General features: G+C 53.3%; 1 protein-coding gene across 1 annotated transcript; it reads left to right on the forward strand.

Annotated features, from left to right (window-relative positions):
- Positions 1-424: 424 nt before the first annotated feature.
- On the forward strand, positions 425-22,891 carry LOXL1 (lysyl oxidase like 1). Its single transcript, XM_036348528.1, has 7 exons — positions 425-1,875; positions 14,529-14,637; positions 17,567-17,704; positions 18,189-18,345; positions 18,934-19,029; positions 20,652-20,767; positions 22,551-22,891. Exons 1-7 carry the CDS (start codon positions 756-758, stop codon positions 22,555-22,557), a joined length of 1,743 nt encoding a protein of 580 aa, XP_036204421.1. The 5' UTR covers positions 425-755; the 3' UTR covers positions 22,558-22,891.
- The last annotated feature ends 714 nt before the right edge of the window (positions 22,892-23,605 follow it).

The raw sequence follows: 23,605 nt of genomic DNA on the forward strand, positions 1-23,605 counted from the left end.
CTCCCCCAAAAGGCCCATCAACAAGGAGGGTGTCTCTTAGCTTTGGGGACTGGAATGGGAGCCCAGGGATCCTAGTGAGTGGCTAGAGTTAACAGGAGTCAGGGGCTCTTTCAAGCCCACACAAGAAGCAGTAAGTTGGAGACAGGGAGTCTGCGTCCAAAGCAGAGTGCTGCGGACCCTTCAGCCCTGTTCTGCCTGCCTGGGCCCCACTTGCCAGGCCTGCGTCCCCAGAGGCCCCCTCCTACTCAGGCTTCATTCCCTTCCTCAGAGGCAGGTCTGTGGCTTGGCTGGGAGCTCCAGGGACTGAGGGAGCACAGCAGCTGTGGGACGGGCCACATAGCTAAAAGCCGGCGGGCCATAGGGCCCTGCGGAGGAGACCCCAGCAGGCGGACCAGGCTGTCCAAAACCTCCTAACACTCCCAGCCTGTTGCTTATTCATTCAGAGTGGGAAAGCGCCAGCCCCAAGGCCAGCCAGTGCAGGGCTGCCCACGTAAGGCCCCCAGGCGGTCCTGCCCGGTGCCCTGCAGAGAGCCTCGCGCAACCTTGGGCACCGCCCCTGCCCTGCCCTGACCCCTTGGCCTCGAAATGCTGTCATCGGAGGAGCCGTCCCGCTCGGACCAAGGCCAGGATGGACAAAGCTAGAGCTGCGGCAGGCAAGGAGCCATCCTGTCCTCGAGGCCGTGGGAAGGGAAGCACGCACAGGGGGCCACTCCTGAGAGCCTCTCAGTCCAGCGGGCCTCTGCAGAGGGGCCACCATGGCGCTGGCCCCAGCCGGCTTGCAGGTGGGGACCCTGGTGTGGGGCGCCTGCCTCTGCGTCCTGGTGCACGGGCAACAGGCCCAGCCAGGGCAGGGCGCGGACCCGGGGCGCTGGCGGCAGCTGATCCAGTGGGAGAACAACGGGCAGGTGTACAGCCTGCTCAACTCGGGCTCCGAGTACGTGCCCGCGGGAGCCCCGCGCGCAGAGAGTAGCTCCCGGGTGCTGCTGGCGGGCGCCCCCCAGACCCCGCGGCGGCGCAGCCAGGGCGGCCCCCGGCGGCGACAGGCCCCGTCTCTGCCCCTGCCCGGGCGCGTGGGCTCGGACACCGTGCGCGGCCAGGCGCGGCACCCTTTCGGCTTCGGCCAGGTGCCGGACAACTGGCGCGAGGTGGCCGTCGGGGACAGCACGGGCATGGCCCGGGCTCGCACCTCGGTCTCCCAGCACGGGGGCTCCGCCTCGGCCTCGGCCTTCGCCAGCACGTACCGCCAGCCGGCCTCCTTCCCGCAGCCGTTCCCCTACCCGCAGGCGCCCTTCGTCAGCCAGTACGAGACCTACGACCCGGCGGCGCGGACCTACGAGCAGGGCTACGTGTACTACCGCGGGGCGGGCGGCGGCGCGGGCGCCGGGGCGGCGGCCGTGGCCTCGGCGGGGGTGGTCTACCCGTTCCAGCCGCGGGCGCGCTACGAGGAGTTCGGCGGCGGCGGCGAGGAGCAGCCCGAGTACTCGCCGCAGGGCTTCTACCCGGCCCCCGAGAGGCCCTACGCGCCGCCGCCCGCCGACGGCCTAGACCGCCGCTACTCGCACAGCCTGTACCACGAGGGCGCCGCGGGTCCTGAGCAGGCCCACCCCGACCCCGGCCCCGACGCCGCGCAGGCCGCCGGCGGCGCCTACGGCGGCGACTCCGCCCTGGGCTGGTACCCGCCCTATGCCAACCTGCCTGCTGAGGCCTACGTCCCTCCGAGGGCCGTGGAGCCGCAGCCCCCGTTCCGCGTGCTGGAGCCGCCCTACCTGCCGGTGCGCAGCTCCGACGCGCCCCCGCCGGTGGTGGAGCGCAGCGGCTCGCAGCAGGGCCGCCTCAGCGTGGGCAGCGTGTACCGGCCCACCCAGAACGGCCGCGGTGAGTACGGTCCCCAGTCCCAGGCCCCGCACTCTGTCCTCCTGGTCCCGGAGGAACCGCTCTGTGCGCCCAGACCCTCGCCGGTCCTTTTTACCAAAGGCGCTCCCTGCGCTAAGCAGGACCCGCCAGGCCCCAATCAACAGCCCCAGTGCATCCCACCTCCCAGCTTCCGCGCGTCCGTGTATCATCAGTGCCAGCATTAGGCCGGCCAGGCCTGGGCTCTGACCTTGGCTTAAGGGGCGGGGTGGAGGAACTGGTCGGGCGTTGTGAGGAGGCACCTCCCAGACCTGGCTTGAGTCATTTGGGGACAAAGGGAAGGAGCCCTTCTCCCTGCCTCTTCCTCACTCCAATCAGCTGCCCCTATGTCAGCCTCACCGGGTGAAGCAGGGAACAAGAGTGTCCGAAAGGCCCTTAGGGATGCCTCTGGAGGTGTGGCAAGTTCACAGTCGGGGGGCTATGTGAGCTTGGCCCCAATGAACTCGAGGTTAGAGGGGAAGCTCTTGCCCCCGGCAGGAATCCAGCCGAGATGAGAGAGGTTGCAAAATTGGATAGGCCGCCAAAAACTCAGTAATTGAGATAAGTAATATTTAATGTATTTTTTTAGATCAAAATAATGCAAAAAATTCTGTGATGAGGTTTTAAATAGAATCAGTAATAGTGCCATGCCAAGCCAAATTGGAGCCCAAGGCAAACAAAAATCAGCAATCCTGATGGTGTCTTTATTTGAAATTTTGATATTTTGTTCATCACAGATTTTTTGCATTGATTTTGACTTTTTAGAATATTGTATCAAATATTGCTTATCTTAGTTACCAAGTATTTTGGCGCCCTCTTAAAGTTTGTACCCCAGGACAGTGCCCCATTCATTCAACTAGCTCATTCTAGTCCTGGCCCTGAGAAAGTCTTAGGAGGCCACTGTGAATGGGCCTCCCTTTGGCTTTTTGTGGGATAGAAGGGTGACGTTATGACCTGGAAAGCCCAAGCCATCTGCACACAAAGACGAAGTGCAGGAGGCAGCCTTCCTTCTTCAGATGGGCAACTCCTCACCTGCTATTAGCAAGTGGGCCCGCTAGTGGTCTGGCCAGAGCTGGCCAGCTATTGGCCCACCCTCTGTCTTAGAATTCCACTTCCTCCTTCTGTTTCTGCAAGTTCAAAATCCACCTTGGTCAAGGCTTTCCATTCAGTCTCCAGTGCATGTATGCTCCTGCCATAGCTCTTTCAAGGTGCAATCAGTGCCCTGATTCTCTCTCTGCTCCACAGAAAATCAGCCCACCAGGTGAGGGCTGAGGCCTTCAGGCCCAGGGGCTCAGGTGCTGCACCCTCAGCCTTTTCTCTGCTGCCTCTGTCAGCACAGGGACTGCTGCCTTGTCTTCAGCCATAATGACCTTGGGTGAGAGGCTGCTGCTGAGGCAGGGGTTCAGGTAAGGGCAGTGCTTCTGTCTCCCTAGGGGCTGCTGGAACCCAAGGCTATAGTTCTTGAGAGGAGTGTCCCCACGGGTAGCACCACTCCCTCACATCCAAGGCATAGCACTCCCGTTGGGTGCTGATTCCCAGTTTGAGAATCTGCAGGAGCTGAAAAAGGACCGAGATGGAGGGCCCTCTGTGATGTGATGAAGGGTGTATCTTCATGGTCCTCACTGGGACTTGCAGCACCTGTTCATCAGTTGCTCCTGTAGCTCCTTGGAGGAGAGGATATTTTGCCTAGAAGGTGCTAACTTTTTGTGGTGGCTTTTCTTAGAATGGAAGACCACAGAGTGGGACTCAGCCAAAGGCGCCCCACCTCTGGGCAGAGGAGAAAACCAAAGCCTCAAGTTCCACAGCACTGCTGGCAGTCAGGCGTGGGGATGCTCCAAGCCAGTGGGTATTCTAGGCCTCCTTTTTGGCCTGTCAGTTTTTCAGGTTCAGAAGGGGACCTGCCAGGGCAAGGCCATGTCTGGAGTGGAGGTACTTGCTGCTTAGCAGGGCCTCTGGCCATTGCCCCTGAGCTCCACAGTTCATTTGGGTTAAAGACATTTCTCTCCTGAAGGTAGTATGCTGGAGGCCAGGTAGTATGCTGGTATGCACCAAATTTAGGCCCTGCCCTGGGAAGCACAGAAAAGAGGGCATCTCAGTACTGTGATTGGGCAAGCATTGGGAGATGGTCTATGGAAGGTCAGAGGAGGAGTCTCCAAAATCAGGGCCTGGGGACTCAGGCAGGACTTCCCAGGAGGAGGTGCCCAAGCATTGTTGCAAAGGATGGCCATCAGCACCCTCCCCTGGTCATGAAGGGGATGGTGTTCGGGGTGGGATTGTGTGGAGTGCAGGCTAGTTTGAGGCTCAGAGAGGGAACACTACTTTCTCTCCTCTTATTGGTTCCCCCTCCTTATTCTGCTAGGCCAGGACCATGGAAAATCCCGGTTCAGGGAAGGCCAAGTCTTGTTCTTTAACTCAGACCTCCAGGCTTGGTGTGGGAGTCCAGGGCAGATTCTCCAAAGCTGACCTCATTCCTCCTGGCCACACAGCCAGGGGGCTGAGGCCCAGTGCTGGCAGTCTGAGTGTGTGGGTGTGGATGTATCCTCACAACACTAAACACATGTGCGCACCACCCTCATCCCTCTACCTGGGTGGTTTCCAAGTGCCTGTCCAGACCCAGTTTCTTCCTGGGGTGCCTCGACCCTCTCCCTCTCACCCTGGACAGGGGTATCCAAGAATATCTGACTCTAAAATGTGTAACTGGAGAGAAGACTAGGAAACAGAGGCTCAGAGAGGGTAACTTACTTTTCCTGGCTGTCCACAATCCATGAGAGGCCTGGAGGGTGGCCACCTGCTTCCTAGGCCCGGCTGCATCCCCTTTGCTATGTCTCTCCTCCCACAGCCAGGCCCGCTCTCTCCTTGCCCCCTTTCCTGCCTCCCCACAGCCTCGTCTTCTCTGAGCTGGTGGTCTTAGTGCTGACCCCAGAATACCACAGCTCTTCTCCTAGGGCCTCCCCCTCACACCCCTGGCCTGATTCATCAGCTCCGGCAACCCTATCAAAGTAACATGGAGCAGGCAGCCTGGGCCATCCTCCCAGGACATCTCTCATGGCTTCACCAGCCTAGCCTGGCAGAGGTTCTCCAGCCCTGCCTTCACACGGCCAATCAGAGGTTAAGAGAGAGCTATGGTTGCCTCCTCCCTGATCCCCTGATCGCCTGATCCCTGCCTCTCCCTCACCAGTCCATCCTGCACGTGGGGCAGATAAACCCTTGCATTGCTGACCATGTTACGCTTCTGCTCAAGAAGGTCCTATGGCTCCCAAAGCCTTCAGGACAGAATTTGATGCCTTGGCCTGTGGCTCCAGGACCTTGAGGTACCTCCTTCCTTTAACCTCCTCCTCCTCCCCTTCTCAAGCCTCTGCAGCCCCCATGGGAACTCTGCTGCAGCTAGGCCTAGAGGTTTCCTCCACCTGCACACCCAGGTATTTCTGGGGTACTCCCTCTCCATCCAGTGCCCCTCACTCAAGAGACCATACATGGTCCCTTAGTCCCTGAGAGCAGCCCTGGCTCCCTGCTCACATCCCTACTACCTTCCCCTCCAAGTCACCTACCCACCTTCTTCGGACTTGGAATAGATGCAGAGAAGGACAGAAACAGTCTCCCCCAGTAAGCATCCAGAGTTAGAGTCCCAAGGCAGAGACGATGGTAATAATTTAGTCATTTGCTGAAGAACACCTCCTGAACTTAGTGGTTTAAATGTTTACTTTCAGTCATCCTTGCAGCCTCCCAGAGAGATGAAGATTATGGTTCTCTGGTACAGCTGAGAAAACTGAGACTTAGGGAAGTCTCACTGCTACATGCAACTGAGCCAGAGTTCAAACTGAGCCTGTCTTCTCTGCACTGCACAGAAATGACCCAGGAGGACCCATACTCCACCTGCAAACTGGGCAGGCAGTGCAAAAGCCTGGGTTTCCTCCACCAACTTCCCCTCTCTGGGCCTATTCCCCTAGTTGCAGCAGGGGCGGGGGGGTGGGGGTATTGACACTAGCATCTATTGGCATCTATATATATAAAAGGCTAATATGCAATGTGTCCCTATGGGAGTTCGACGGGAAGAATGGGAGTTCTATTGCTTGCTATGATGTGCGCTGACCACCAGGGGGTGGTGTGGAATGAAGGAAGACCCCAGCAAGCATCTGGAAGGCCCTGATCTGCCCTGATCACTGGCCAGGCCTAGGGACCCTACCCATGCACGAATTTCGTGCACCAGGCCTCTAGTTTTACATATCACCCCTCTTAACTCCTGCAGCAATAATGAGCCAGGTACTGTCATTCATCCCATTTCATAGATAAGGTGACAGGCTCATTTGCTAATTGTCACACAGCCTCTTAGTAGTGAAACCAGGATTTGAGTCTGTATGACTTCTCCATTCTGAGTTCTTAATATCACATATTATTACTTTTTAAAATTTTGTGTATTCTTGCTTACCTTGCACACTTCATTTATTTGGTCAATCAACAGATATTTGCCAACTCTGTTCCAGGCGGTGGTGGTGACAGGATGATCTGGAACAATGAGTGCACAAGGCTTTGGAAGTGAAGAGTCCCTCAGCAGTGTGATGTTAAATCCTTGTCATCCTCACTCCAGACTTAGACCTTTATTTAACAAACACTCATCTAGTGCTTCCGTAGTGCCTAACCCTGTCCTGGGTGCTTTATAATTAAAGTAACTTAATCCTCATAACAACCCAAGGTGTTGTTATTCCCCATTTTTCCAATGAGGAAACTCAGGCCCTTAGAGGTTGACTTGCCCACGGTCATATAACTGGTGACTAGTGGAGCCAGAATCCTAGCTGAGCACCCCTTCCTCCTTCCCTGAAGTTGTCTCAGTGCTTCTTCAGAAAGAAATGGAGTTTTCAGGCGAAGGAAGCTGTCATAAAGGGTCAGGTGGGTTGTGGAGACAGGAAACTGGGTCTTCCTCCTAATTCCCTGTTTGACAGTCAAATGCCACTAGTGTGGGAACAAACAAGTGGTGTCCTGGCAGCCTCATCTCAGGCAGATTTCCTGCCTCCTCTCTACTTATCCATTTGCAGGGTCATAGCCTCTCTCCCCTGCAAGAAGAGATAACTCCTAGTTTAAATAATAATAGCAGCTGATATTTATTGAACACTTACCAGGTACCAGACACTATGCCAAGTAGTTATTTTTATTTTCTCATTTAACTCCCCCAGCAACCTTGTGAAATAGGTAGCATTATCACCCCCATTTTACAGACCAGAAAACTGAGGCTAGAGAAGTTCAGTAACTTATCCAAGGTCTCAGAACTCATCAGTGGCCAAGCTTGGGCCCAGGCTGACTCTCTACCCCACTGAACTGCCTCTAGGGAAGGCTATGTCTTCGTGTTCATTGTTTCTCTCATGTCTGGACCCCCTGAAAAACCAAATTTAGAGTTTTGCCTCGAATCCACAAGTGTCACAGAGCCTTTTTGGGGTGGGGGCCAAGCAGGGTGGAGAGTCATTAGGACCTACAGGCACCAGGCTACTGCCACACTTGACCTCGGAGTTCTGGCCTTGTCCCCCTCCTCCCTCTCTCTAACTCTAGGGGCCCCTATTTCAATGTCCTCTCAGCTCTGAAGGGGCACCCCTCCCCAATAGTCCCAACCTGAGTTCACCCCACTCCTGTCCAAGCCAAGAACACATGGAAAACTCTTCAGGGCAGTGGCTGAAATGGCAGGAGAGGAAGAGGGGGGAGAGCTGGAGACGGGAGGTCGGCCCAGGCAGCCCACAGCTGCTTCCAATTCCCATGCAGGCATTCCTGCTGGGCAGCTGCCGGCAGGGCTCCGGAAGAAGGCTGAAAGGAGAGGTTGGGTCTTGTCCTCTACTCTGCCCTGACCTAATGGCCTCCTTGCCACAGGCAGCTGGACCCAGAGGGCCTTTTTTTTTCTGGATTCAGGATTACAGGGCTAGAATTGGGCCATGGTTCCTCTCCCCCTTGCTGATGGCACCAGAAATCAGGAATTTCAGTATCATCTGGAAATGGATGATACTGGTGTCAGAACACCAGAGCAGAAGGAATTTAGGTGGGGGAGGTGCAGCTTGAGAGGCCTGTGCCATCAAAGCCTCAGGAGATAATCCACCCTTCTTCCTGCTTGTGAGCCAATTGGTAGGTACTGTGTCCTTTTTCAAAAGAAAGGACTTTTGAAGTCAATCCCAGCCTTTGGTTGATAATAAAGTCTGTGCTCACACAGGCAGATGCCACCAGACCCTTTGTAGGGTGCAGGTATTTGTGCACATGCCCACCAAGGATGTACAGGTACCAGGCCATGAGCTGAGTGCAGGGAACTCAGGGGTGTTCCACACTCATCCCTGTCCTTACCAAGGTCATAGCCTGGCAGCAGGAAACCAGGCACACAGGATGCAGTGGCCCAAGCCCACCTCCATCTTGCCTGTTTCTCAATTTCCCAGACCCACTGTGCACTGAGACCTGAGCCCACAGCTGGGCTGCAGGCAAAGCAGAGCCCCTCCCACCCCCAGGTGCTCTCATCTGGATGATCATTTCATGAGGACATTCAGCTATTTAACAACATTATTTGTGCCTTATTATGTTCTGAGCAGTGGTCTAGGGCTGGGTATTCACTAAAGAAAAGAAAGAGACAAAATTTTTGCCCATGTGAATCTTATATTTTCATGCATAAACATAATAAATAGCTAAATAACAGAAAGTGGTAAATACTATGGAAAAAATATAGATATGTAAGGGAGGTCTGGAGTGTGGGCAGGGGGAGGCAGGTTGCAACAGTGGTCAGAGTAGGCCTCATAAAGGTGCCATTTGAGCAGAGACATGGAGGAGAATGAGTGAGCTCTGCAGCTATCTGTTGGAAGAGCATTCCAGATATAGGAAACAGCGAGTACTAAGACCATGAGACAGGAGTTCCCTGGGGTTTTTAAGTGTGTGCCAGTGTGGTTAGAACAGAGTGGAATGAGAATGGGAGCATAATAGGAGACAGGCCAGAGAGGTAACAGGCTCAGGCCATGGAAGACCCTTCATGCGTCGGGAAGCTATTGCAGGGTTTGAGCTGAGCAGTGACATTGGAACAGAGGCCCTGCCTGCTATGCTGGGAATGGACAATGGGAAGGTAGGCCAGAGACAGAGGTGGCTAGTACAGAAATCCAGGCAGAGATGATGGCAGCTGGGCAGGGTGGCAGCAATGGAGGTGGTAGGAAGTCAGATTTGGGATGTATTTTGGAGATAGAGCTGATGGGATTTCCTGATGGACTAGATGTAGGGTGTGAGAGAAAGAAAGGAGTCAGGCAAAACATGAAAGTATTGGCCTGTGCAGCTGAAAGAATGAAGTTGTTAGAAGCTGAGATGGGAAGATTGTGCTGAGCGTTTGTAAGAAAGGTAAAAAGTTCAGGTCACTGTGAAGGATCCAGGGGCAGAGAGGGAACTCAGGGGACTGAAGCACCCAGGAAGACTTCTGGAGGTGGGGTCAGAAGCACTGAGCAGGACCCACAAAAATTGGAGGGCAGTGAGGTGTGTGAGAAGGAGGCTGAAGGCTTGGGGTAGGTAACTGACCTCTCTAAGGTTAGCCTCCTCCCAGCTCAGCCCCTATCTGCTTCCTGGGCAGTTTGCTCAATTGAACAAACACTGACAGATCCCCTTCTCTGAGTTGGGCCTGCTGCACAGAGTGAGGTTGTCACTGCTACTGGACTGTCTCCCAGTTGGGTAGGGGCAGCAGATGTGTGCTGGGAGGGGGGTTAGGGTAGTGGCAAAGGGATGGTCAAGACTGACAAGGTAGGCTTTGGCCTAAAGACTGTGAGGTCAGAGCTGGTGTGTGTGTGTCTGTGTGTGTGTGTGTGCGCGCGCGCAGTAGAGAATTCCATGACAAGGGCAGTACGTGTCAGAGGCCAGGGCAGAAAAGATCAGTTATGCTAAGTAGATGTCTACTGGTCCTTAGAGTTAAGAGAGGATCTAGAAGGTCAGGTGAAGTGAGGCCAGACAACCCTGAGAAGTTTGAGCTTGATTCTGTAGGCAATGGGGAAGCACTGAAAATTCTGGGCCTGACTTTATGGCATCGCAGCTCCTTTGCCTGGGCTACAATTGCCCCTTCATGGTGGGGCACAGTGGACCATGCAACCACCTTGCCTAGTGTGGCACTGCCAGGCTCGTGCTGACAATTTAATGTTCTCATTATTGATGATAATTTCATAGGACACAGAGCTGCCAGCTCCCACCCCAGAGGCCCTCTCGGCTCATCTTTATTCAAAGCTGTGCTCTGTGAGCGTTCTGCTCTCCTACCTCAGGGTTCCTCTGGAGTCTGGCTGCATGAGCCACAACATCCGCTGCACACATATTTCACAGCCCACTGCTCCGTTCCTGCTGGACATTGTTTATCCTCCAGCTGGGGCTCAGGGGATTATCCTCCACCCGGGGCTCAGGCTATTTGGCATTTCCATCTCTTTCATCTGCTTCTTGTGAGGACAGATTCCCAAGGAGACAAGGTTTATGTAACCCATAGAAAGGGGGAAGTCAGCAGGGAAATAGGTGAGGTGTGGGGAAGCAGCAGGAATGTAACCACAGGCCCTCTGTTCTGGGCAGCCTCCACGAACCACTGAGCAAGAGAGAACAGATCTTTCCTGAGCAAGGATTTAGGTCAGACATGGGAGAATCTCCTGGCTGTTAATAAGTCGTCCATAGAGGTCGTAAGAGGTCTTAGACTCTTGCCCAAGGCTGGGGAGTAGACTGAATAGATCCTGAAAAGTATTTTAATCTCCAAGTGTTTATGGAGCTATCAAATTATGCTCAAGGACCGCATAGTCCAATCTCCCCATTGTCCATACGAGGGAACTGAGCCTATGAAAAGGGAAGGGACCTGGACAATGAGGGACTGGGGCAGGCTAGTGCTGAGCACATTGTGAAGGGGCGGTGGATGCCCACAGAGGAGGCTCTAGGGACAGAGCCAGAATGCAAAAGCTGGCCCTTGTCCTTGGCTCTGTGTCTTCACTGCCCTGTAGGGTCTAATGGGCCCTCCTAGGCTGAAGGGCTTCCCAGACCAGCAGCTGCCTCTGGAATGGCCTTGGGACCCAATTCAATTCCATCCAGCCCCTCCCTAGCAAAGCAGCCTGGCTTTGACCATCCCAGGGGCCTTTGCTGCTCTTTGACTCAATGTTCCCCACCCTAGGCTAGGCTCTAAGCAGCCTGAATTCCTAAGTGCATGACCCCATGGTCAGCATGGAAGAGTGCCCACAGGGGCCCAGCCCAGGTTTCCAGGCCATGAGTAGAATAGAAGACAATTAGATCTGAAGAAACAGAGGCAGTCAGGCCTGGAGCAGGCCCAAGCCTGCCCAGGATCACACAGAACATCTGTGACAGAGGAGGGTAGAAGCCAGGCTCTTGTCTACCTCCTGGGAGCAGAGGGCCAGATGCTGATGATACCCAGGGTCTCCCTGGGTAGCCTGAGCAAGACCATTCTTTGGGTGGTTAGCCCCATCCTGTGGGTCTATTCCATGATACCATCTATATTGGCCATGGGGCGGGGGATGCATACTGCAGAGTCCTATTTGACAATGATAAGAAGTGAACTAGATAGATCTTAAAAGTTTGCATTGGCTGAAAACTCAAGAATCAGAATGAGATGATAAGACAATATCAATTATATGCTTTAAGAATACATAAAAACTGCAGATTTTCTAAAGACACAAATGTTCAAGGACATATCTAAGGGTCAGGGGTGAGAATGAAGGTTAAAATTTTTTAGTACAATTATCACTGGGCCTTGCATAGACCAGTGATAATGGTTAGTTTGCTCTGAAATGAGAATTATGATTAATTCCATTTTCTGCACTTATAAAAACAGGAGTCTCCACAAAAAGTTCTCATTGGAACCCACTTAACAGTGCCACATCCAAGGGCTGGATTACTCCATACGTTCTGAATAAGAGATCCCAACCCTTCCTCAAATTCATAGCTTGACTGTGATGATATTTACATTTGTCAAAACTTGTCAGACTGTACAAGTTTTGACAAATGTAAAATTTGTACATTTGAATGTGTGTAGGTTAAATTTCAAAAGTGTTCGTTTTTTTTTTTTTTTTTAAAAAAAGAAGAAGAATGACAAGAGGAGTTCTGGGAGGGATTTAGGACCCAGGGTCTCCTGAAGCTGCCCTGAACCCCTGTGTGACTGTGATAAACTCATTGCCTTTTCTGAGCCTCAGTTCCCTCCAGCACCTCTGTGTGCCCTGGTTTCTTGTAGGGGAAGGGTGAGGAGCATGCCTGTGGATGATGGAACAGTAAAGTATAGTGGGCTCTCTGCATCTGGAGATGGAGAAGTGGAAAATAAGAGGGCTGACTAAGGGACTTGAGCATCTGCAGATTTTGGTGTCCTTGGGGGTGGTCCTGGAACCAATCTTCCCTGGATACTGAGGGATGACTTTATTACTCTGCTAATCATTAAAGAAGCTTACCTGACAGAGGCCCTTGGGATGGGCAGTCCATCAACCCCAGCAACATGGGGATAGGAATGTGGGGTGGGAGGTGGGTCTTCCCTGCCAATGGAAGCAGGAGGCACCTGCCTGAACCTGAGATTTCTCAACAATAAAAGGAAGATCATCTATGGCCAAGGCCAGGGCTCAGATTGTAACCAGCAGCTCAAAGGTGTCTGCCCACATGTAGTACTCAACTGCCTTCCCCCCCCCCCACACACACACACACATGCGCATGCACACACACATGCGCATGCACACATACACACACACTTACCCCAGCCATAGCTCTGGAGGTTATTTTAAAAACCTGACCACACTCAGCTACAATAAAAAGGATTGATGATGTCAAAGCAACTCCTTTTAAGGTGTGGTTTTTGTTTTGTTTGTTTTTTAAGTACCACGCTTTAGTCTACAATCTGGAGACAAACAGCAATGAGTCTGAGATTCTGAGTTGTTGATAGGTATCAGACCTCAGTGTGTGGTTAGGATTAGGACTCAATAAAGGACGAGGGTCAGACAAGAGTCAGAGGTCTGTAATGGCACTAACCCTCATTGGCCCTAAATACCCCTGGCCTCTTACTCAACAGGCTGCCTCTTCTAACTTCCCTGGACTGCACAGCTGGCTCATGGACTGGCCTAGAGAGGAAGGACCAGGCCAGAAAAGCTTTGTGGAGCCATCTGTGCAGTGTTTATTGAAACCGAGCCTGCGATGGGGGAGGCAGCTTCTGGGGCCAAATGCTGGATCTCATGAGGCTTCAAGCCCGGCTGACCACCCCCACATGTTGCTGAAGGGTAGGGGGTGATTCCTGTTTTCCTCACCTCTGCCCCAGAGGCTTTTAGGAACCAGTGTGTGAGAACCAGCTGGACACCAAGGTATCCCCTTGCTTTGAAGGCCTGAAGAGCCCTTGGAAAATGACTGCGGGCATTCCTGGGGGCTTGAGTAATGGGACCTAGGCTGGCCAAGATGGCTCCATCAGCCAGGAGCCACCTCATCCTCACCCACCCCAGTGCTCCGAGATTTCTCTTCATTCCAAGTAGGTGAGGTCACACTGGCTGCCTGGACCCGGTCCCCACATGAGGCTAGGGCCCCAGGTTGAGCAGGGGTACAGTCTAGGAGCCCAGGGGACATTGAGGGATGGTTTGTAGGCAGACACCTCTGTGAAAGGCTTAGAAGCCAGAGTGCCCTCTTCTGCCTCATTTTCTGGACCTAAAGGCTGACAAGAGAGTTTTGGCAGCCAGAAGAGGGAGCTGGAAGCCTGTACACAGGACAGAGTCCCCCTGCCTTGCTTGTCCCCCAAGAGCAGAGAGCTTGAAAGAAGCTAGGAGGAGCTTACAGTCTTGTTTCATCTTTATCTGCCTCAGTGGGAATAACTTATTCTTGGGGAGGGTTAAGGAGGAAGGAAAGTCGGATGGACCAATCCTGGCATATCCTGAGATCAAGTGATCACGGGCTGGAGAAGACTCCATACTTCCCCTGAGCCCTTCAGGGGAGGAAGCCAGGTGCCCTCAGGTTGGAGGCCAGAAGCTGTAGACAGGGGAGGGAGGGGGTGGTCCTGTCTAGGGGAAGATGACTGGAAGAAAGGAATAGGGCTGGGTGTCCAGGCTGAGAACCCTGCCTAGTCAGCAGCCTGCTCTGCAGATATGTTTTCCTTCTAGTCCATCCCTTCCTGCCCACCTCTACTTCTGCCAGTCAACATTCACTGGGTCTTCCCACAAGCCTGCTGGGACTCATTTGGGGCCAAAATCCCAGAGCTATCTTGGTGGTTTATGAAAAAAGCTAGGCAAGAGGAGCAGAGGGTGTCTGGAGGCTGATGCAGAGGCCTAGGGAATAAGGACATGGGGGAAGGTGTCTCTGTCAGGAAATTACTTGGTTCATGCAGTCTTGCCTCTAAGTCTTGTCCATGCTGTTCCCCCTTACCAAGAATACCCTTCCCGCTTCTCTGGCTCTCCACATTCTGCCCTGTCTCCTAGCTCTTACTTATGTCCTAGCTCTGCTAGCAGGTCTCAGCACTCCCACACCTGAACTTAGGGAGAAGGGCTCACATCCCACACCTAGCTCAGGCTGGGAGGCTTCCTGAATGACAGCCTGTGTAGAGGAAGAAGAATGGCAAAGGGTATTTGGGGCTGGGGAGGTCTCTGGGCATTAACCATGGCCAGCCTGACTCTCAATGTCATGCTCTTCCTCCCTCCTCCCTTTCTCCCACTGCTCATTCCCAGGTCTCCCTGACTTGGTCCCAGACCCCAACTATGTGCAAGCGTCCACCTATGTCCAGAGAGCCCACCTATACTCCCTGCGCTGTGCAGCAGAGGAGAAGTGCTTGGCCAGGTAAGGAGCTGAGGATGAAGCTTGGAGCATTGGGACAGTCCCTAGGAGTCACCCAGAACCCACTTGCATGCCAGGCTGCCAATGTCTGAGTGTCCGACTGGCCAAGTGTCTGAGCCTCTCAGGACCTGGCCCTCGTCATCTATGAGCTTTGCCTGCTGCAAGGGAGTCAGGAGGGGAAGGGAATGAACTTTTATCCAGCAAGTGTCACTATACAAAGAAGGTTCCTTTTACTGTGGCTTTTAATCTTCACATCAGCCCTGAAGGTGCGTGTTGAGCAGGGCAGGAAACTGAGGTGCAATGACAAGAACTAAAACTTTTCTTCTCCAAGCTGCCTTATGAGAAGGTTCCTGTGGAGGGCCCAAGTTCCAGTGCTTCTATGAGGACCTGGGAAGTCCTCAGGGAGACCCAGGACCTGGGTTACAGTAGGGACAGTGGGCATGGGTGACAAAGAGGCCTCAGTTATGTGTGGCACCAGAGAAGGGAGAGACCAGTTTACATGACCCCAAAGGTTAGCCCAGCCAACTCTCCATTATTCCTAGGCAATTCTGCTTCCTACAGAGCTAGCTTCTAACTTTATAAACAGTGAATATTTTCTTCAAATTTGTATGCCTTGGGGCCACCTCCTTGTGCTAAATGACTAGTTCAATATTACATTGACTTACTTCTTTTGTTGACATTTCTCTATTCTGGAAGCACCTAGTTTTCTTAATTACCTGCTTTGTTTAGACACTTGAACTCTTTATTTACTTTTATTTTATTTTTATTTTTAGTATCTGGAAAGCCCTTTGGAATCTAAACATTTTCTCATTTATGGAACTTCTAGTCCACTGCCACTCAGAGTAGCTGATCACAACTATTATCTCTGTAACAATATAAGGAGATTACACCAGGATGCAGCTCAACTCACTGCTTCCTTCATCAAGAAAATCTGGTTTCAAAAAAGGAACTCTCAGCTTAACTAAACATTGTGATTAGTAATGTAGTTGATTTACATGCTGGTGCAAGTTCCTTATCTCATTACAGACTGGCAACAAAGAGTGTGTGAACTAGCAAAAATCCTGGGACCACACCTTGAGTACCACTCAGTTGTCCATGGAAAGAGAACACAGTGATGATGCTCCTGCTATGGTTCCTTGAGCAGTGAGGAATTCAGCCTCCATGGCAATCCATTAAGGCTGAGTTTTGAGTTTGAGTCAAAACCCAACTATCACTCCATCTTCATTGTAGCATCCTGTGTGTCCAGACCTGAGCTCCTGGATGGGCTGGGAAGGAGGCAACCAGGCACAGTCCTGGGGGTGATGTCCTGGTCCTGCCCAAGAGACATGCCCCAAGGACAGAACCAGGCAACTGGGAGAGGGAGGAGAGCTAGCATGAGTAGTGTGCAAGCTGGAGCTAGCTGTGTGAGGTCGGCAAGGGCTGAGGCATCAGAGGAAGCTGGGTGCGGAGTACAGACCTAGAAAACCAGACAAAACTGAAGCCCTGGAGCACAGGGCACTCAGATATCATCAGAGTGTGGGCTGCAGGCCGGTGGATGCCAGAGCACAGGTGGCCAGCAGGGCCCGAACAAGGGAAGGGACTTGTTCCAAGTCTCACCACAAGTTTGTAGCCAAGCTGGACCTAGAACCTTGATGGTTTCCCATAGTGTGCTGAGCAAAACAGAAGGACACAGCAGGGGGAAGGAGGATATCTGTTCCAACCCAGACACAGATGGATTTCAAGCCTCCTCCAGACAAGGCCTTACTTATGTCCTGGCAGAGAGGAGCCTGCAGTGCCTGTTGTCCAGACATCCTCTCAGACAGAGCTAATTCCCACAAATGGCCACCTTCTGCCTCTGGACTTAGGGCCCAGACCTTAATGAGTGCCAGAGAAGTGCTCCTGAGGACAGCCAGGACAGCCATCTCAGTTGGGAATTGGGGGTAAGTAAGTGAGTTGGGAGCAGGCAGACTGCACCAGAGCCATACCTCCTGAACAGAAAAGGCTAGGTCACTGAAGCCATACAAACAGGTAGAGGTGACCTAGTGACATGGACCTGGCTTGGGGAGTGTGTGGATCACTGTTAGAGCTCACAAGCAGTCAAGATTTCTTTAAGTGGAGCACTCAGAGCAGAATTCCTTAGGGAGGGGAATTGAGTTGGCCTAGGAGGCTGAATGAGTTCTTGATCAAGCAAACAGCATGGGCGAAAGTATAGATTAGCAAAAGAATTAAGTCTGTTTGAGAAGCAGTGTTTGAAGCTGGAACCAGTGTGTGTGGGGAATGGAAGACAGGACTAAGAGAGTGAATAGGCTTTGACATTGAAGAGCCTGAACCTGATTCTTAGGACCACATCCAAGATGTGACACACTTTAGTCAACAATTAGGGCTCTGTCCAGAGGAGGGACAGAATCTTTCAGAATCTCCTGGATAGGCCCATTTTTATTGTTTTTTAAAAATATGTTTTTATTGATTTCAGAGAGAGGAAAGGAGAGGGAGAGAGACATAGAAACATCAATGATGAGAGAGAATCATTGATCCGCTGCTTCCTGGGGATCGAGCCTGCACCCCAGGCTGGTGTCCTGACTGGGAAACCAACCGCTGATCTGGTGCATGGGATGACACTCAACCAACTGAGCCACACTGGCTGGGCAAGATCGGCCTATTTTTTAAAAAGACCTCTAAAGATTTCTATATGACCCCGCCACACACACACACACACACACACACACACACACACACACACGGGCTTTCCCCAGCTGAGACTCTCCTGCAGGCACCAGGGACCCTCAGAGACTGTGTCAGACCCGAGGCTGCCAGTCTTATGGAGAAAGGGGAGAGGGCTGAGCCTTCCCGCAGTGCAGGGTCAGATATCAGTATCTTCAGAGCAAGTTGGCTGGTTCTGGGTTTGGGTGCCCTGGTTCCCAGTCCTACTCCCGTCTTCCCACCTGTCCTGCAGCACAGCCTATGCCCCAGAGGCCACTGACTACGACGTGCGGGTGCTACTGCGCTTCCCCCAGCGGGTGAAGAACCAGGGCACAGCGGATTTCCTCCCGAACCGGCCAAAGCACACCTGGGAGTGGCACAGCTGCCACCAGTGAGTGGGGCTGTGGCCTCTCCCACCCCTCCTCTGGGCTGGAGGACTTGCCCCACCTCCCTCATCCATTAGTGCTGGGGGAGGGGAGGTGCTGGTAGGAGGGCCCGTGAGGTGTTGCCTGCCCAGGATCCAGCACTGGGGCAAGTTTCTCAAAGGAGCCTTAACAAAAGCTGGGCTGGAAGAGGGGACATGGACGAACCCACCTTGAAGGGATGGAAATGGCTACAATGAAGGGCATTTGCCAAGGGAGTGCAGGTAGCTGGCCCGAAGGAAGTAAGGAGTCCTGAAGGGGCGCTCTCCTAGGGTGACCTGGCTAGTTGGGGACAGGAGAGGTGCTGCCCTGTGGGACACAGGAGAGCAGGAGCCCAGACTGGCCAAGAAGCTGTGTCACAGCAGGGTCACTTGGGCCCATCTCAGGAGGGGAATGGGATGGGAAGCACCAGGGTGACTAGGCCTTCTCTAATCTCCTGTCCTGTGCCTCTAGACATTACCACAGCATGGACGAGTTCAGCCACTATGACCTGTTGGATGCAGCCACAGGCATGAAGGTAGCCGAGGGCCACAAGGCCAGCTTCTGCCTGGAGGACAGCACCTGCGACTTCGGCAACCTCAAGCGCTACGCATGCACCTCACACACACAGGTTGTGCTAGGGTGTAGGGAATAGGGTGCAGGATGCAGCCGCACCCTGGGAGCTGGAGGAGCAGACAGTGATGCAGCCTGGGCCAAGCTGAAGGACCAGTGCCAAGGCCCCTGGCCACTCTGCTCAACAGAATGGGGGTCTTCTTACCAGTCCTTGGGCCACCACAGGGCCCCTTGGGGACTCGTCCCCCCTCCCCCAACCAGACCCCTTCCTACATCATTCCCAGGGTGTCTACTCATGGAAAGAATGGAACATTCCAACAGAGTAGGATGGCATGATGTTCCAGTTGCCTATTTGTCTACCCAGCTCTATTTTTCTGTCTGTCTGCCCAAACACCACAAAGTGCCCATCTATCCTCCATCCATGCCCTTCTTCATTTGATCCCTATAATCTGGTGCTTATATTTATTATCTCTCTGGTCCATCCGCCCTTTGGGTTTAAGGAGGAGCAGACCCACTCTGAGCAGTTGCCCTAGACCAAGGTCAGGGCAAAGCACAAAGGAAGGAGGGCCCCTGGCTGCTGGAGTGGTCATGAGGGCCTCTGAGGATTATATAGCACCTCACCCTCTACTCTTGTCCCTGTTCTCAGGGCCTGAGCCCAGGCTGCTATGACACTTACAACGCGGACATCGACTGCCAGTGGATTGACATAACTGATGTGCAACCCGGCAACTACATCCTCAAGGTGGGCCTCCCAGCCTGGAGCACTGCCTCCAGCAGCCTGACGCTCACATCAGTGTCGCCACCTCTGAGATCTGCTTAAGCTTTTGGGCATGTTCCCCTCTTCCCAGCAGCTGAGCAGAGGCAGCATCTTGGGGCATCTGGCAGAGGTCTGCCCTTCCCACCTGAAGGTCGCAGCCTGGGGCAGATACAGCCTCTTTCCATAAAGACACTGAGGACTCCTGGGCCAGGTGTGGCGGTGTTAGGTGATGACTCTGTCTTCCCTAAGCGAAAGGGGACTTGGAGAGTCTGTGGCCCACCCCCGTTTGCGGGCAGTGAAGGCCATCTGGAAGAGGACACCACCCTCTGAGAGAGACCTTCAGCTCCTCACAGTGGCCCTGCAAAGCCAGAGGCGCCTGTGACCGAGTCCTTCCAGCCTAAACTCCACCTCCAATGCTCGCTTGCCCCAGTGCCCCTTCCCTTGGTGGGGGCAGGTAGGAAAGCACATTGACACACTGCCCAGTGTGGTATATCCCTGTGCAGGCTGTGCAGGACCGAGTCATCATGACCTCACCTGGGGAAGGCAAATCTCAGCCTCCCTTCACACAGGTGTGCCATGAAGGTGGGAGTCATTGTGCCAGGTCCCCCGAACCCACTGTTCCACACCGAAGTCCAGAGAAGAAGGAGCAGTGAAGACCGGCTTGGGAGGTGACTTTAACTTGCATGAAGATGGCTGTTGGGGGCCGCAGTCAGAACATAGCAGCCCACCCTCAGTGCCTCTCAGGAGGCTCCTTAGGCCTCTCTTCACCTCACCCAAGGGCCAGGGTTTTCAAGGGCATTCTGTCCTTCCTTCCTTCATCCACTCATCAAACATGTGCAAGGGCCCCTCTGAATTCTGGGAACTGGGGATTCAACCCACATAAGCAATGCACAGTTCCCACCCTTAAGGATGTATAAGGACTTAAAAGTAACATCTTTCCACCGGACTTAAATGTTCTGCTGTATTTGCTGGATGCAGCCTACCCCAGGGAACCTCCCCACCCCACAATAATCCAACATTTGAAAGGCTTCCTTGTGTCTGGACAGCACTTCTTCAAAAAAAAAGTACAGGTTATGCTTGGGCCATCATCTCAGTGAGTGTTGGGCTCCAGGGCAGGGGATGCCACCTGGCATCCGACAAGCCTTCAACAGGTTATATAGACAGGCATGTGTGGTGAAAGGCTGAGAGCCTCGGAGTCAGGAGACCAGGCATGGGATCCCTGCTTGGCCCCTCACTGCCTGCTGTGTTCCTAGTGGCAGTGAATCAACCTCTCTGACCCCGAATGCCCCATGCTGCGCTATGGGGCCCACCTGGCCTGAGCTGTGGCTCTGGGGAAGCTTCCCATCTTCTGAGAAGGGAGATCTGATGTGTCCTTTGACTATGACTGTCTCTTCTCTCCTCCCTCTGTCTCTCTGCATCTCCCCATGTTCCTCCATCAGTGTATTTCTGTCTCTATGTCTCCACTTCCCTGTCTTCCTCTCTTTGTCCCGTGTGTGTGTGTGTGTGTGTGTGTGTGTGTGTGTGTGTCTGCCTCTCCACCACCTTCCCTGATGACCGAGTGAAGCACAGCCCCCGACCAGACTCCTTTTCTCTGTTCCCTCCTTCAGGTGCACGTGAACCCTAAGTACATTGTTTTGGAGTCTGACTTCACCAACAATGTGGTGAGATGCAACATCCACTATACAGGTCGCTATGTTTCTACAACAAACTGCAAAATTGTCCAGTAAGTGCTTCCCCACCCGCGCCCTGCCCCAGCCCCTTTCATACCTGGGGCTTTGAGTCACCTTGATGGCCAAACACAGCTGCAGGTGGGCCCAGCCTACAGGCTGAACAGAAGGAGCCTGTCCATGTCAGCCCCAAGCTGAGTGCCGTGGTGGGGCTCCGGCTGCAGGGTTGATCTGCGGTGCGGCTCTCTGAGATTTCTCCAGTGGGAACCAGCAGGAGGCAGCTGTGTTGGGTGGACATGCACAGGCTCTGTAATCCCACTTCTGTGACTTCCTGGCTCAGTGACGTTGAACAGTTCACCTCACCTCTCTGAGCTACTTTTTCAACTAGGATATAAAACAGGCATTTTTTATCTCCCACATGGGCTTCTAAGGAATATTTAAAGGCCTTATGTCTGTGTGTTTGAGAACCTTTCACAGTAGCACTTAATGAATGGTAACTGTGATCATTAGTGTCCTTATCAAGTAGATCGAATTAAACAGTTCCAGATTAGAAGTGATTCTGGTTGGAATGAACCATCATCAATCTCTGGGCCCCACCGTTGAGTTGATAAGCTCTGGCTCCCCTGCTCCCCTGGGCCTGCGGCCCTTCCCTCTGAGCCCTTCACATAAATGCTTGGAGAGGCTCCGGTCTTGTTAGAGTGTCTCTGTGACACTAACCTCGGCCAGGTGCTGGCCCAGCGCACTGGAAGCTGGAAGGAGCCTTCCCACCTGTGGGTTTCAATCTTGTTTCTGAAGAGGAAAAAAGGCTTAAAAAAGTGTACTGAGGTAAAAAGAAAGTATTTCTCTGCCTAGAAAACGATCTGGGCCCAGCTGGCATGGCTCAGTGGTTGAGCATCAACCTAGGAACCAGGAGGTCAGGGTCCAATTCCCATCAGGGCACATGCCCAGGTTGTGGGCTTGATCCCCTGTGGAGGGCGTGCAGGAAGCAGCTGATCAATGATGTTTCTCTCTCATCAATGCTTCTATCTCTTTATCCTTCTTCCTTCCCCGCTCTCTAAAAAAGTCAATAAAAACATATTTTTAAAGGAAGGAGAAAGAGAGAAAGAACAAAAGAAAAAGGAAGGAAGGAAGGAAGGAAGGAAGGAAGGAAGGAAGGAAGGAAGGAAGGAAGGACAATCTGGGATGCCCTGGCCGGTGTGCTAAATGGTTAGAGCACCGGCAGAACACTGGCCATGCACCATAAAGTCTTGGGTTCCCAGTCAAGAGCACATACCTGGGTTGTGTACCTGGGTTGCAGGTTCATTCCTGGCCTTCTCTCAGGGCCCTGTAGGAGGCAACCAATTGATGTGTCTCACATCAATGTTTCTCTCTCTCTCTCTCTCCCTCCCTTTCTCCTTCCCACTCTTTCTGAAAAGCAATAGAAAAAATATCCCCTGGTGAGGCTTAACAACAAAAGAAAGAAGAAAGAAAGAAAGAAAGAAAGAAAGAAAGAAAGAAAGAAAGAAAGAAAGAAAGAAAGAAGGAAGGAAGGGAGGGAGGAGGGAGGGAGGGAGGGAGGGAGGGAGGGAGGGAGGGAGGGAACTATCTGGGGCCAGGACATGGGGAAGGGGGGTGCTGAGACCCTGTCCTGGGTGGGAGTCCATGAAAGTCTTCTTGGACCTGGGCTGAGGGGCCCCTCTCCCCAAGCCCAGATTACTGAGGGGAACAAAGCCTGTGCCTGCCCTCCCACATGGGATCTGGGCTGTGGAGGGAAGCCTTTGGCAGGGGAGGCAGTGAGGGCTTTGCCGACAGTGGAGTGAGAGGCCCTACCCAGAAACCTGCCTCTCTTTCTCTCCTTAGATCCTGATCTCCAAGAAGGTGGACAAACTGCCAACCTCCCTGCTTCCCAAAGCAGGTCCTGCTTACCAGGCAGCCTCCCACCAGGACACACCTGGTCCAAGGGGTGCAACCCCATCCACCACAGGCAGGGGCAGCTGAACACAGGGGCATCCCTCTCTACCGGCCTCAGGGAGTGAACCTGGACCGAAACCACAGGGATACCGGGTGCCAGGCCCAATTTCATACTTTAGTTTTCACTACAACATTATTTTGTTGGTTGTTGGTTTTTATTTTTTATATTTTGACCATACCACAGAGCAAGATTGCCCAGACTTGGGCTGAATAAAACAAGGTTTTTCTACTCTGTGGCTCTGCATGTGCCTGCCACTGGGCTGGCCAAAGAGAGCTAGGGTGGGCTCAGGGGACAACATGGGACTTGCTCTTTCTCCTAGCAGAATTCAGAAAGAGCAGCCACTACCCATCAGGACTACAGTTTGATCAAGAGGGCATCAAGCCCACTGTGGAAACTTTGAGAGGTCCACCCCAAGGCCAAGTCCTCTGTGTAGGAAGAGGATCCCCCTGGGGGTTGGGTCTCTGCTCAGTCTCCCACTCCTTCCCCACCTGCCCCCTGCCTCATTCAACCAGCCACTTATTCACATGCTGAGCACCTACCGAAAGCTGGGGCTATGCTTAGACTAAGCACACACTGGAGAACCAGACACAGTTCCTGCTGTTAGAGTTCACAGGAATGGAGTCGAGAGCACACCACACCTACTGAGACAACTCCTGGGGGGAAGGTGGAGTCTTCACATGGGAGGTGGTCTCCCCAGGAAGGGAAGGGACAGGGGTATACTGGGCAGAGGCCGATGGAGGCGGGAGGCAGAGGTGCAGGGAAGCCCTTGGCTGCTGCAGCCCTTCCTCTCCAGCCTTGTCTGTGGTCTTCCTGAGGTCCTGGGTACTGGGTCATGGTGTGTCTCTCCTCCTCCTTCCCTTCCCACCAGCCCTCAGGAAACCTCTGCACCCACCTGCCCCCTGCCAGCTCCCTATCTCCCCAGGGGAGGAACTAGTGAAAAAAG

This window comes from Myotis myotis, unplaced genomic scaffold (assembly GCF_014108235.1).
Source record: "Myotis myotis isolate mMyoMyo1 unplaced genomic scaffold, mMyoMyo1.p scaffold_m19_p_1, whole genome shotgun sequence".
NCBI classification, from domain to species: Eukaryota; Metazoa; Chordata; class Mammalia; order Chiroptera; family Vespertilionidae; genus Myotis; species Myotis myotis.